The 15,292-nt window shown below is 35.7% G+C and overlaps 1 protein-coding gene across 3 annotated transcripts in view; it reads left to right on the top strand.

Annotated features, from left to right (window-relative positions):
* LOC127421763 (NLR family CARD domain-containing protein 3-like) overlaps positions 1-13,239 on the top strand; it is a 30,934-nt gene extending 17,695 nt beyond the window's left edge. For all 3 annotated transcript variants that reach the window (XM_051664867.1, XM_051664868.1, XM_051664866.1), the window contains exons 4-9: positions 743-2,533; positions 5,503-5,676; positions 5,856-6,029; positions 6,979-7,152; positions 11,987-12,160; positions 12,372-13,239. In XM_051664867.1, the coding sequence (XP_051520827.1) occupies positions 743-2,533; positions 5,503-5,676; positions 5,856-6,029; positions 6,979-7,152; positions 11,987-12,160; positions 12,372-12,381 (2,497 nt within the window). In that variant the 3' untranslated portion in view covers positions 12,382-13,239. The remainder of the gene's footprint in view (positions 1-742; positions 2,534-5,502; positions 5,677-5,855; positions 6,030-6,978; positions 7,153-11,986; positions 12,161-12,371) is intronic.
* Positions 13,240-15,292: the final 2,053 nt, after the last annotated feature.

The raw sequence follows: 15,292 nt of genomic DNA, 5'->3' as shown, positions 1-15,292 counted from the left end.
TAAAAAATAAAAAAATAAATGTAGCTCTGAAACCACCATGTAAATGTAAAGACAGATCAAGTTCTATTTATTCTATATTTAAGTCATTAAATAAGTTTAAAGTGGTAGTTTTGTGCTTTTATTACAGTTTAATGGAGCAGTAATGAACAGAGGTAATTATTTTTGGAGAAGTAAAATGATACCACAGCACCTCAAATGACAGTTCTGGGCAAAGTTACATTTTAAGAGGCATTGATCAGTTTTATAAATATTTTCTTGTAAACTTCATACCTTGAGACAAAATGAAATAAGTTGTTTGTGCAGACTGATTTGTGTTTTTATAGCTTTCTCAGGTTAACATCTTAGGAAGTAGTAAATGTAAACTTTTTTGCTTTGCTCTCCATAAAGGAGCGGTATGAGACTTGCCTCGAGCTCTTAGCCAATCCTTGTCTAATGAACCCTTTTTAAGAAATATGACAGATATTAGGTACACTCTGCTCTGCTGTCCAAAGGCAAAACACAGTAACTACACATTTTGTCAAAATTGAGTTACAACAGAAATCATGTTTGACTAAACTATGCTTAGATGCAGAGAAAAATTTTATAAATCCACATTTGACTGGACAATCAAAATACTCAGTTTAATTGTTGCTGTAGTTTCTGTGTTTTGGCTTTAAATGCCTAGGGCAGTGCTGCTTTATTTTTGTGCTGTGATTTCTTGTGCACGCAGAACATTTATTTAAAACTGTTTTATCTTTTTTAGCTCTAAATATCTACTTGCTGAAGTCCACATCAACCTAAAAGCAAATCTCAGGGAAACGTTTCAGTGTTTATATGAGGGAATAGCAAAGCAGGGAAACCCAACACTTTTCAATGAGATCTACACTGAGCTCTACATCACAGAAGGTGGAAGTGGAGAGATCAATATTGAACATGAGATCAGAAGGATTGAAAAAGCATTCAGAAGAGCAGCAACAGAGGACACGCCAATCAAATGCAACAATATCTTCACTCCCTTAGTGGGACAAGACAAGCATATTAAAAAAGTGCTGACAAAGGGAGTGGCTGGCATTGGAAAAACAGTTTCTGTGCAGAAGTTCATTCTGGACTGGGCTGAAGGAAAAGCAAATCAGGACATCTACTTCATATTTCCACTTCCTTTCAGAAAGCTTAATTTGATTAGAAATCAAAAAGTCAATATTACAAGCCTTCTTCAGATGTTTTTCACAGAAGCAAAAGAAATTGACATGTCTAGCACTGAACATAAAATGCTTTTCATCTTTGATGGTTTGGATGAGTGTCGTCTATCTCTGGATTTTCAGAATAATTTGAGCTTGGTTGATGTAAATGCATCAGCTTCAGTGGATGTGCTGCTGACAAACCTCATCAAGGGGAATCTGCTTCCATCTGCTCTCATCTGGATCACCTCCAGGCCAGCAGCAGCTGATCTCATCCCCTCTGAGTGTGTTGATCGAGTGACAGAGGTACGAGGCTTCAATGACCCACAAAAGGAGGAATACTTCAGGAAGAGAATCAGTGATCAGACCCTTTCCAATAAAATCATCACACACCTGAAGTCATCAAGGAGCCTCTACATCATGTGTCATATACCAGTGTTCTGCTGGATTTCAGCCACTGTTCTAGAGAGAATGTTGAGAGCAGAGAGTGGAGACATCCCCAAGACTCTTACTCAAATGTACACACACTTCCTGATCATTCAGATAAACATTAAAAATGAGAAAGACTATGAGATGAAGGTGAAAGATGAAGACATGATTCTGAATCTGGGGAAACTGGCTTTTCAGCAGCTTATGAAAGGCAATCTGATCTTCTATGAGGATGACCTGAGAGAGTGTGGCATAGATGAAAGAGACGCATCTGTTTATTCAGGATTGTGCACTCAGATCTTTAGACAGGAACTTGGAGTGTATCAGAGACAAATTTACTGCTTTGTTCATCTGAGCATTCAGGAACATCTAGCAGCCTTGTATGTGTTGTATTCATTCAGTTTGAAAAATGCAGACGTTCTCAGTGAATACCACACAAGCCAGAACACAACATGCTTCCCAGTTTCAAAAATCTTTGAGAGAGCAGTGGAAGAATCTTTACAAAGTAAAAATGGCCATCTAGACCTCTTCCTTCGCTTCCTTCTAGGTCTCTCATTGGAGTCCAACCAGTCTCTTTTTCAGTGCTTACTAACACAGACAGGAGGAAAGTCCTACAACAAGGAAGAAATTATCCAGCACATCAAGAGGAGGATTAGAGAGAATCTTTCTCCTGAGAAATCCATCAATCTGTTCCATTGTCTGAACGAACTGGGTGACCACACTCTTGAAATTGAAATGCAAGACTACCTGAAAGCTGGAACGATAAGAGATGCCATTCTCTCACCTTCACAGTGGTCAGCGCTGGTTTTTGTGTTGCTTACCTCAGAGCATCTGGATGATTTTGAATTAAAGAAATTCATTAGGGATGAGCTCAACCAAAAACACATCACACAGGATCAAGTTCTCCTGAATCTACTGCCTGTGGTTAAAGCATCAAGATCAGCTCAGTAAGTAATGCTAATGGGAGTTTTTGAACATTTTAATCAAAGAGAAACCAGCAAAGTCCTAACAAAATATTAAAACAAATCACATTTTCATGACCAATTCAATGCCATATTGTGCGTATATGCACATGTGCTACAAGGTCCCTGGTGACATGTCTTTGGATGACCCTATAGATTTTCCGATGCATCTTAAATCCCAAGATCGATCTTTTACTCAATGCGGAAACCCTCTACAATGCGAGTAAATCACTTGCATATGTGACCAAATTTCACGCTATATGACTTAAACTGTCTGTGATTAGTCACTGGCTAGTAAATATTCAGATTTCACTTGAATTTTTTCATTTGAAAAGAACATATTGGCAAAGAGGTTCAGCATCATGTAAACTTTCACTGCATGCTGAGAGTAAAAGTTTGTTTTGACTCTTTCCATTTAATGTGTATCCAAAGAATCAGAATCGAATATTTTTGTGTCCATCCATGCTGTGTTTTGTTTTCCAATGTAAACTTGCTAGATGGACAACTTTTAAAAAGTGTCTAATATGGCAGCTTTCTGTTCTATTTGTGGCACTGCATGGCTCTTTTTTTAGTGCATGAATGCATTTGGTACAGTTGCATGGCAAAATTCGACAGCACAATCTGGAATTTCTGGTGAAAAATAATTTCCCTACAAAAATTTCACAGGGGATTCAAGTTTGGAGAACATTGACATGTGATTTTGCTGTGCAGACCATCAGTCTACTCTGGTTATTTTGGCATGTGTTGGCATGGTACAATAATAATGCTACAAGCTTGATTGCTTGTAGAGCTTTTCTTCCACATATTATGTTTTAGGAACAATTCTGCCGTGCAAAGGCAAAAGGCCGTAACTTCGTTTTTGGTCGAAAATGAGTTATTGATATTTTTGAGACTTTCAAGACCTCCTTTATCATGTGGATAAGTATCTTGAGTCAATTTCGTTGTTTTTTTCGAGAAAATAATGGGTTGTCTTAACAGTAACTTCCAAAAGCCCAAGAGAAACCAAGGCAGAACTCTGTAACTCCAATTACCGCTCTTTGACTTTGTTTTGGAACGCTCAAATTGAGTTAGGGTACTCTGCCTTTTTTTAGCCACGTGTCAAAATTTAAGTTACTGTGCCGGCATGGAGTTACTGTACTCTGCCTTTTTTTTTACATTAAAGTTTACCACGTTTAAATTACGGTGTAGCCTGTGTACTGTCATACATCTGTCATTGAAGCAATCTGACACACACGATACCTGAATAAAAGTGTAGTAAACAAATATTGATGAGTGTTTTTCTATAGCGTTTAAGGGAAAATGATGGTTGAGATGGCTTTGAAACGCCGACATCAAGGTCAAGGTAAGAAAGTGTGTAACACAAAAGATGCATTAGACATACTAATTAGATAGATAGATCGCAATCTACTTCATTTAGCTAGCTAGCAGCCTATAGCATAAATAGGCTACTCGGCTATCCAATGAATAGGCTACCAAACTGCTCCATATAACAAAGCACTGTAAACAAGCAAAGACTAGATAACTTGCCAGCAATAAGTAATCGTAAATATTCTCAAAGTTTTTTTTTTTTTTTTTTCATAATGCAGATTATTCAGTCAGTGCCAGCCTATCAGTGACTGCTGTCAACATCAGTGTCATTGAGTCTGGGTCTGCCCACTAGTTGCATGAGTGTGGACTCGAATGCCATGACAGCGTAGCATGTAGCATGATCACACATAAAATCAGTAGTAACAGTTCGCAATTAAATCTGTCCTACCTTTTCTAGTAACCCGATAAAATCCATGGCAATGAACGTCATCGCAGATGTTTAATCCACAACAATCCACAACCATTCTGATTTCTGAGCGTTATTCCTACTTGCTGGCATTCACATCAATCCACAAGTCGATCTTTTAGGTTAGACTACTTTCATTCAATTCGATGTAAAAGCATTTAGGCTAACTTATGTCTTGTATCCTTTTATGTTAGTGAACACTGCAATAAATAAATTGGTTTCAAAACGGTATCCAACCATATGTATAACTTTTTGTCTGGATGTCAGTTACGGTCAGATTCAGAAAAACAATAAATATAGTCACATACTCTATATTATAGCCTTTGAGATTGGCCAGTCCAGTCCACCAGTCAGAGAGCTGTGCATTGGAGCATGGTAGCTAAATTTAACCCTTGATTAACCAGCTGTGGCACTAACTTGTAGGCCTGTGGCTGTATTTATTATCTCTTATTCCAGTCCCATGCATTTTAAATTTGTACATGATTTGTTATATCTTTGCATTCCATTATTAATTAAATTATTATGTTTACTCATTAGAAATATGCTTATTTTGTATTTATTCATATAATTAAGTGTCACCTATCTGCAGTCAACCTGTTAGTTTTGCTGCACACCAATTGAAGATATTCTTTACCGCTATGGAGGTATGTGTCATGTCTAATGTATTAAAAATGCCATAAGAATACAACCAAAGCACAGGATAGCAATAAGTACATGGCTATAAGTAATTGTAAATCATCCAAAATAAATGCCATGATCACTAGATTTTATACAGGTGTTACTACAATGATTTTGTAAGTGGTGATCAGCAACAAAATATTGATAATGTGGAAGTTACTGCCTTTTGCCTTGGCGTGAATTCTCACTTTTTGCAGACAATACAAAGGCAGAGTACAGTAACTTCAAAATAGGGGTCAAAAGTAAAGTTTGAGCTCAAGATTTTTTTATGTAGATAAATTTCATTACTAAAACATCTAATTGCCAGATTTTCAGTGTCCTGCCTATGATACATTTGGTTGGACAACTAAAAAACTTTATAGTAATTTTTCTCAGTTCCACACTCTAGCGAGTTAAGGTCTTTTGCCTTTGTAGGGCAGTATTGCAAAAGGATTGTAATATTTGTGTAATGATTGGGTATGTGAAACAGAGTATGTGAAAATCTTCATTTTATTTTTCTCAGGCTTGGTTGTTGTAGTCTGACAGTGAAATCTTGTGCCAACCTGGCTTCAGTTCTCAGCTCAGAGTCCTCTTGTTTGACAGAACTTAACTTAAACAGGAATCATTTGCAGAATTCAGGAGTGAAGTTGCTTTCTGCTGGACTGGGAAATCCACACTGCAAACTGAAAACACTGTGGTAAGATTTTTCCTTATTGTACCCTCTCTATCACTAAAATATGAATTCACGCATACAGTTAAATTATCTTTGAAGGTTTATTTCTGTCTTTGAAGTTTTATAATGGTATTTGAAATTTTATCATCACATTTACACATTATGCTTAAATGAGCTGATCCCTGACCCTATTGTCTCTGCAGTTTGTGGCATTGTGGTGTCACAGATGAAGGTTGTGCTGCTCTGGCTTCAGCTCTTAAATCAAACCCTTCACATCTGACAGAACTGGATCTGTCTGAAAATGATTTGGGAAATTCAGGAGTGAAGATGCTCTCTGCTGAACTGGATAATCCTCTCTGTAAACTGGAGTCACTTAAGTATGTCTCAAATAGTTACAATTAATAACAAAATGTAAATGGTTAAATCGTATTTCATATTTTAAAGAATACTTATAAAGAAGCTTATTATAGCTTTATATAGTTCTGAGGGTCAACACTGTGTCTGCTGAAAAAACAAACAATCTGATTAGTTTTAATAATTTCCAGCACAATTATTTTTTTCAAAGACACGCAAACACAGAAATTGTGGGATTTATGGGAATTATGTTGTGACTAAACAAAATACAAAATAAATCAAAACTGTGTTATATTTTAGCATCTTCAAAGTAGTCACCCTTTGCCTAGAATTTGCAGACATGTACTCTTGACATTTTCTCAACCAACTTTTTGAGGTATCACTCTGGATGCTTTTTAAACGGTATTGAATGCTTATTGGCTGCTTTTCTTTATTATTTGGTCCAAGTCATCAATTTCAAAAACCTTTTTTTTTAATTAAATTTTAGTTTTGTAATTAAATAAATTTATATGGTGGCACAATTATATTTTTGTCTATAAAACTAATTTCATACATTTAAGCATACGCCTTCAGATCAAAAGATTTTGAAGATCATGAGAAACATTTCAGTCAAGTGTTTCAAAACTTTTGACCGGTAATGTATATATAGTTCATCTTATTAATTCTGCTTAAATTATTCTTGCCAGTTTTACTTTGCTTTAAGAAAGAACAACACACCGGACATATCTAAATCAAATGTAATTATTTAAAAGATTCAAGATTGTTACTAATCCAGTTAAAAAAAAAGTACAAAAATATTTTTTTTAACTTGTTAAACCAAAAAATATAATCTAAACTTGTGTTCAGATCAAATGTTTTCTCTTACATTGTGATTTAAAGCATTTTAGGTTGTATTACTCTATTTTTAAGAATATCCCTAATGAGTGGAGCTGTTTGTCCTTAATTTAGAGAGTGTTTTTGTTCTCTCTGCAGGCTGAGATTGTGTAACCTTAGAGATAAAGCTTGTGCTGCTCTGGCTTCAGTTCTGAGATCAAACTCCTCACACCTGAGAGAACTGAATCTGTCTGAAAATGAAATAGGAGACTCAGGAGTGAAGATGCTCTCTTATGGGCTTGAGAATCCTAACTGTAAACTGGAGATACTGTGGTAAGATTATCTCTCTAAGAGTTGTTTTTAGATGTAATATCAGCATGGACATGTTTTCATAAGATATTTCATGATATTAAATGGTATAACATGTACAAGACGGATGGATGGAGGGGAATCAGGGTCAGAAATGAACGGGGGCTCGGGTGTACAATACAAAAGTGGCTTCTATTGTATATTGACAGCAATGCATTTTGCACTTGAATTTGTCAAACTCAATTATCTGTCCAATATGTTCTCACAAGACCCATTCTTCCATTCCATCTGTGCTATTTTTAATCATTGGTCTATATACATATGCATCAGACGGACACTTTTGAAATGTTTCACTGGTATTCAGCATCATAAATGCATAGTTTTTTAGGACAGTGTGCAATGTTAAAAGTAATTTGAAACTTTGAAAATTGCATCTACCACCATAATATGTAAGACATTTATAATGGAATTAGCCGTGTTTGATCACCATTATAAGAAGGATGAATGACAAATAATCAGATTATTTGTCTGAATAAAATTCTCCACCATTGAAAATGTAATACAACGGCTCATTGTATCCGCTCAATTTATATTTAAGGAATTGGTTTAATAAGGGAATTATGATTAATTGACTTATTGGAGTAATACTATTCTCATGGCTTGTTGAAAATAATATCACAAATATGCTTAGATGTGGTTTGAGCTTTGGTGCGCAGATCTTTTAAAATCAAATGACGAGATTATCAAAATATACCACAGTCAACTTAGCTTTGAATACAAACAATACTTTATTGCTAATCTAACATAAAACAAACTAACACATATAGATAAACATAAACAGGTTGGTACTGTAAGTGAGTTGTAACAGAAGGTGAATGGAAATGATCAGTACAGAGAAAACTGAACTTCATGGTGTCTATAGAAATGCCTTGAGAACCATTTGATACTTATTTTAGTCTAACTCGATTTGCATTCAGGTAACTCAAATTATATTAAAGAAACACCAGCGCTTTCGGCAAAAGTGTGGAGATGTACTTGCGTTTCCTTGTGTTGCTTTGGTTCTCTGGCTCTTTGTGCAAATTTCTGGTTGTTCCGTCGATGTTTTGGACCTCTGTTAAGATTGTGGACAGTTTGTTGCTGGGATGATGAGGTGGGGCTTTGAAGCGAGGCATTCCGCAAGAAAGACTCACAACTCCCATCGCGTGTGTGTGTCATAGAGCAGAGAGTGAGAAGAGCTTCCTCGGAACTTTGCATTTCAAGCTTTCCTAGACTCTACATTATGCGAGGACAGAAGGGTGCCAAAAAAGGCTAAGAGCCACAAGGGCAAGAGCGCAGAGGATGAAAAGAGCTGAAGAAGCAGCAGAAGAAGAGAGAGGGCATTTATCCTAGCGGGGAGGTTTTGTACTGTTTAGGTTGGCCGCAACCCAAAGGTGTCTTGAGCCAATCAGAAGTGTCTTCTCCTATACCACATGATCATCTCTCTGTCCCTCTTTCTCAAGGTGATTGATGATTCTTTGTGTAAAGACCTCTTAAAATTCCAGCGCAAAAATAGGTAATGTTTAATCATGTCCTTTTATATCAAAAATGTATTAACATAAACATTCCTGAAATACAGAAAGAATCTCAACAATAGTACACATGATGCGTTTTATCATGAATGGTCACCATTCTAGTAAAATGACATGAATAAACAAGATTAAAGATTATAATCATCAATTTGTCAGTTATAAGTGATTACAAATCACTACACATATTTTAAATGTTACATCAGGCTACAATCATTTGTGTAAGATAAAGATTTACTATCAAAAATAGACTGTGTTGTGCAGTGTAGAACAACACAATTAAGTCTTCTGATAGCATTATAGCTCATAATACATATATATGCATTGTTAAAACCCAAGAAAAGTTAGCTTTGCGATTGTGTCAGTTCCTGGATTTAAGATGAGATGTCTTACAAAAAGAGTTCAAAGGGATCCTTCCAAAGACAAGTAAGACATTTTCAAGCTCTCTTTTCTCATACAGAGTTTTAGCATGTGACACAGGAAATGTATAATTTTAAGTGTGTTAAATTGGTTCAATCGAAGGAAAAAGGAGTGTATTAGCTTTCCATGGCCAACCCTGGAGGTTTCTTCAGAAGATGGCCTTTAAATTATAATTTAATTATAATTATAATAATTTTTAATTTTAATTATAATTTTTTAATTATTATAATTTTTTCTTTATTTATCACACATTATACATTTTGCACATATACGGTGAAATTCTTCTTTTTCACATATCCCAGCCAAGTTAACTAGGGTCATAGCGCAGGGTCAGCCATGAAGGTGCATTCAGTAGTTTGGAGTCAATTTAAAAGTTTTACACATTAATGAATGAATTTGTTTTTGCGAAGTTTGATCCGAATGGTGTAAACTCACATGAGATGAAGACTGTACTCATAATAGTTTTCTATAAAAAGTGTTTTATTCTACATGGTGTGAGTCACCCCCTTCAATGTGTTTCACCATGTTGAAATCACATGACCCACGGTGTTTCACTAAACGTTGAAGAGAATCTTCGCGTGCATTGGCTGCCACCTGTGTAGATACTCTTGGTTATGCTTAGAACAGTGTTGTTTGGTGATGCTTACACACACAAGGAATTTGTCATGGTGACCGAACACAATGGAACATACTTATTTATGGTGCTTTAGTAGCGGAGACAACAGGAGATCCAGTAGCTATACTGCCGAAGAAGCTAAAAAAGGTCTAAAGCAACTTGCTTCAAGCAAGAAGACAGAAACACCGGCAAAGGCAAAAAAGAGTAAGCATCAGTAATGGTAAGGCATCTATGTCTTCATTCGTTTAGTGCAAAGTAGCTTGGCACAGCAATTGTTGTGGATTTTTTGTAAACCATGACACTGGTTGCTTGGAAATAAAACAAGTTCTTCAAATACAGTATTCATGGACATGCTAAATTTAATCATGAAAAACAATTCTAATCTTCTAACATTCTGTATCGCTAGATAATTGAGGTTTATTTTACACTAAGCAGTTCTCTAATAAAGGTAATAACAGTCTTTATAAATAATGTGAAACGTAGACAGTCTCCAAAGACTATTGATATGAGGGACAATAATAATATGTCCTTAACTGTAGAAGCATGTTCACTTGATTTCTGACATTTGTTTTTAGGCAAAGCAATTATATTACAGGAGTAATAAATAACTTTAGAAATTACCTCAAACTCCGACATTTTCCAGATGCAAATTATATTCCAAAACTGACAGGGGCAGCAGAGGCGATCATGCTGATCCACGTTGAAAGATGGCATTATAGCATCTAACACCACTGTAACATCGGTACTTAAAGTGCGCGAAGAAGAGCAATGCTAATGCTAGCTAGAGAACTACTGAATGCCCCTTTAAGTCATGTGAATGATTCTTAACATGAGGGTTTTCTGGTCTGTGCTCTTCTGGACAAGTCTCTTTTGTTTGTTGACAATTGTATTGGCCAGACTCCTTGGAGCCTTTAAATTTATGACTTTGAGGAATGTCCGGTGTGACTGCTGGCCTCTGAGCGAGGAAATTGATAATTCATCTGCCCATAAGATCCTACAATTTATAGTTTCTATTAATAAAATATGCCTTGTCTATGCCTTTTCATAATAATAGCCTAATAATAATAATAATAACAATAATGATTTTTATAATTATTTACTTTTTACAATTATCATTTAAATAAATTATAATTTAAAAACATTCTTACCAGATGAAGCTGAATTTGTTGGCCACATTAACTGGAATATGTTGTTAACTTTGGTTTCTCCTGGTATTTCTGATATTAATATCTAATATCTGTCTGTTCATGTATAACAATATTCTGGAGGCAGAAGGTGTCAAGCAAAATGCGAAATGTCAAGCACACATTTTGCAGTGAATAATAAATACAAATTCAAGCATTAAAAGAAATATAATAAATCAATATAGCCTACAAATAGGTAAAATACCTGTAAGTCTATAAGGAATTTTTACGATATGACACCATTATTTAGTTAAATAATGATAATAAATAATAATACTAAAAATAATAATGTTACATTTATACAGTGGCTTTTCAGAGCTCAAGAACACTTAACATTCTCAAATATAGCACAGTTTAAAGAAGAAAAAAGACAGAGCAAGTTTCAGTTTCTTTGTTTTACATAAGCAGGAATGTTCTGAATAGATGAATACTATATGGAGCATTTAAACCTTTATTGAGCATTTTAACTTTTTTCGAAATAAAGTCTTAACCAGATAATTACCTTAATCCCTGATGTGGACTTAAATGTGGTCAACTTTAAGAGATGGATAGATGAGCTCCAATGTGAAATCATCACTTCAGGTCAGGAATTTAATATTGTGCTCAGGTTTAGGCTATAAATTAATACATGGGAATCATGTGTGAATTGTCTGGTACATAAACATAGACATTTCAAGAAATGGAAAGTGTACATGATGTCGTATCTTAGTTAATATTACACTTGACAAGCTCCAGATGCTCACAATTTACAGAGACTGCCAGTGGAGTCGAGACCGCGGCCATCCGATCTGATTTCACACCGTGCGCATTTTCATTCATAAAGTTTACACTTTAGAAATATTGGCCACACAGATTCATAAATTCATTGTTATTTAGAATATGTTCATTTTTCAATGTTGCTTTATGCTTGTGTTTCTTGGATTATCAGTTAAACTAATATTTTTTATAATATTCTGATGAATCCGTTATTCATTTTGAAGTCATTATTCATTCCTTTCCAAATATGGTATGCGGCTTCAGGCACATCGCTATTAAATACTGTGCTAAATATTGTGCCATTGTTTTGTCTGCAGGCTGAGGCATTGTGCTATCACAGATGAAGGTTCTGCTGCTCTGGCTTCAGCCCTGAGATCAAACCCTTCACACCTGAGTGAACTGGACATGATTGGGAATGAACTAGATGACTCTGGGGTGAACCAGCTCTCTACTCTAAAGATCGATCCACACTATAAACTGGAGAAACTACAGTGCGTTTTAACATTTTTAAGCAATGTTTTATTTCATTAGCCAACAAAGTTGCTGTTAGTCACAACTAGGACCAATAGCCTCTGTTTGGACTAGCATGCAACTATACCATACTACTCTTACTATTTCTGGAATACATAGAAATAGCTCTTCTATTGGAAATTATTGATGAAATACACATCAATTTAATTGTCTTTGTGTTTTGTCTTTCAGTTATGACTGATGAAAGTCAAATGAAGACTGGTTGATGGGCAGATGAGTTGGTTTGTTGCTGCATTAAAGCAGCATCAGAGAGAAAGTATGATATGCAGTGATCCTGTATTCAAACTTTAAGATTTTTACTTTCCAGTGTTCAGGAGCCGTTAGTCTCCATTTACATTCTCTGCTTTTCATGTATCATATTTATTTGTGCGTGCGTGTTTTTTTTTTTTTTTTTTTTGCAAAAATAATGTATTAACATTGACTGCAATATGCCTCTGCTGAAAGTCACAATAAATTTGCTTTTGAGAGTATCCAGCACATTGGGAGATGCAATGGTTTTCTGGCTGTGTTTGAGGTCTCTGCCAAAAGAGGGTGACAATCATAAATATGAAGAATGTTTTGTCTGCAGTTCAAATGTTACTACTCACTGGTGATGGTATTTACTATTTAAAGTTGTTTCATGCATTTGGTTGACCCCAAATATATTCCTATGTTCTCATTAATATGCATATTTAAATCTTAAAAGTTTTTTTTTTAATTTTGGAGATTAATTATACAACAGTTAAGTCAACAAGAAGTATTTAGCTAATTTTAAGTAAAAAAAAGAAAAAAAAAAAGGCAGATACAACCGTTATTGGCCACTCTCTGTTATTATTTGTACAGTGTTCAGTGTTCTTTAATGGTAGGGTTGTTATTGTTCTGTGCTGTTTCAGTTAGGTTTTTGTAGTAACTACTCTAAAAGGCCCCGCATGAAGCAATGATGTTTCATAATATAAAGAAATGTAGCACTGAGGATACCTGTGTAACAAAGTGAAAGTGGTTAAATAATAAATTCTAAATAAATGGCACAGGCCAGAACTGTGCAGATGTATAGTCAAAATTCTTAAACTGACTCCAAAACTTTTTTATAAACTTTATTCTCGCTGAAAATAGAATCATTTATATGCCAGAATCGAACATGTCAACACACGTTCACACCTGCCCACTGTGTTTTTCTCTTTCATATCCAACACAGTTAAGAAGTACAAGTTCTTATAACGAGTCTGCACATATTACTCTACTCTTTGTTGTATTTTTACCCAATGAAGAGCTAGAAGAATGTCTCACCTCATGCTATAATTCTGCAATGAATACTGATATATGATCAGCTGTTCTTTGTGCTATTTTAATTGTAACTTTTGGATATAAACAGTTTCCACTGTACATCCAGAATCTGGGTCTTTGTACTGTCTGTACATTTCTGCATCATAGAGTAATACTGTATGTTTGATTTAAGTATTGTTGAATTTCTATAGGAAGGCATCTTTGTTATAAGTTTCATCATATAGCTGGAGATCAACTGATGGAATTAGAAGGTTTAACACACTCAGTCGTTTCTCATCTCTTGTAAACACAGACTCACAGCAGCCAGAAATAAGCCGAAAGCATGTCTTCTTGTTTTTATCTGCACTCATGCCACAATTCAGCCGACAGCACATATATTTCTCCATTAGGTAAACTAGAGTCAGATGATTTTGGTTGACCAGACACAAGCCAACGTTCAGCCAAATGCTGTTTCACTTAAAGGTGTTACAATTCCACTGCCAGAACCAAATCAGAAGGGCCAAAAGTAAACCAGATTAAGACCAAAATTTCTTGCTATCTGGGAGGAAACATAATTTGCCATAACATGGTGCAACATGTTCAGAAGAAAAGGTATCTTGCAACATCTTGAATATTGTTTCTTAAATTGATTTCATATCAGTTTAGATGATGGTTGATGTGTTTGTAAGTTAAAGAGAGAGAGGATGAGAGGAAATCTTTATGATGTAATGATTTGCCATCGTAAAGACGAGATTTTTAAAACTCTATCTGGCTACTGAGTGAAAGGTACACACACACACACACACACACACACTGTATTTTACCAACATAGCTCATCTTTTTTTTACTGGGGGTTCAGCCCTTTATATCATTCAGACACGCCATTACATTTTCAAATGTAATTTAATAATCTACAAGGAAAAACCCCATATCAGTAGACCATTTTTATGAATATTGGGCAGGGCATGTCCCCCTCAATGTCTATGGTGCTTATGGCCCTAATTATAGGTAAATAAAGGATTTGTATTATAAATTGTTAAAATGTAACAATTATTTTAACACAGTTATAAACATGTAGTTAGACAGGAAAACATTTGATCAATAAGTTCCTTGAAAAAAAAAAAAAAAAAAAAAAAACAATCCATGGGCCACTCAGTTTACAGTGCGACCAGAAATACATCAGCCTATACCCTCCCAGTCCGTAGCTCGCACCCTTTTTTACCCCCATGGTTTCACTTTTGATAGTTCAGTTCACCCCCTGTCAACAGTCAAGTAGCCTATATGATTAAGTGCTTCTATTAAGAGTCAGTGGTTAGAGTATTGAAAGCACATCTGTGATTGTCAATGAAGACTGAGTTTCTCTCACAACTGGAAACTTTCCCAATACATTCAAGCAGGCTCGAGTAACCCCACTGCTTAAAAAGCCAACACATAACCCCACAGTAGTTGACAACTACAGACTGGTCTCTCTCCTACCCTTCCTGTCTAAAACTCTTGAGAGGAACATATTCAGCCAGTTGTCTGCTTTTTTCTCACAGAACAACCTACTCAACAGACATCAGTCTGGCTTCAAAAAAGGACTCTCAACAGAGACTGCCCTCTTGTCAGTAGCTGAATCCCTGCGACTGGCGAGAGCTAACACCAAATCATCCGTCCTCATACTTGACTTGACTGTTGCCTTTGACACAGTGAACCACAAGATCCTCCAGTCCACCTTCTCTGACCTGGGCATCACAGGAACTGTGCTTGAATGGTTTGAGTCATATCTCACTGGAAGATCATTCAAGGTCTCCTGAAGAGGAGAGGTGTCCACACCAGCTGACCATTGGGGTTCCTCAAGGATCAGTGCT

This window comes from Myxocyprinus asiaticus, chromosome 31 (assembly GCF_019703515.2).
Source record: "Myxocyprinus asiaticus isolate MX2 ecotype Aquarium Trade chromosome 31, UBuf_Myxa_2, whole genome shotgun sequence".
Taxonomy (NCBI): Eukaryota; Metazoa; Chordata; class Actinopteri; order Cypriniformes; family Catostomidae; genus Myxocyprinus; species Myxocyprinus asiaticus.
The sequence above is the reverse complement of the archived record's forward strand: the minus strand, read 5'-3'. Positions and strand labels throughout refer to the sequence as shown.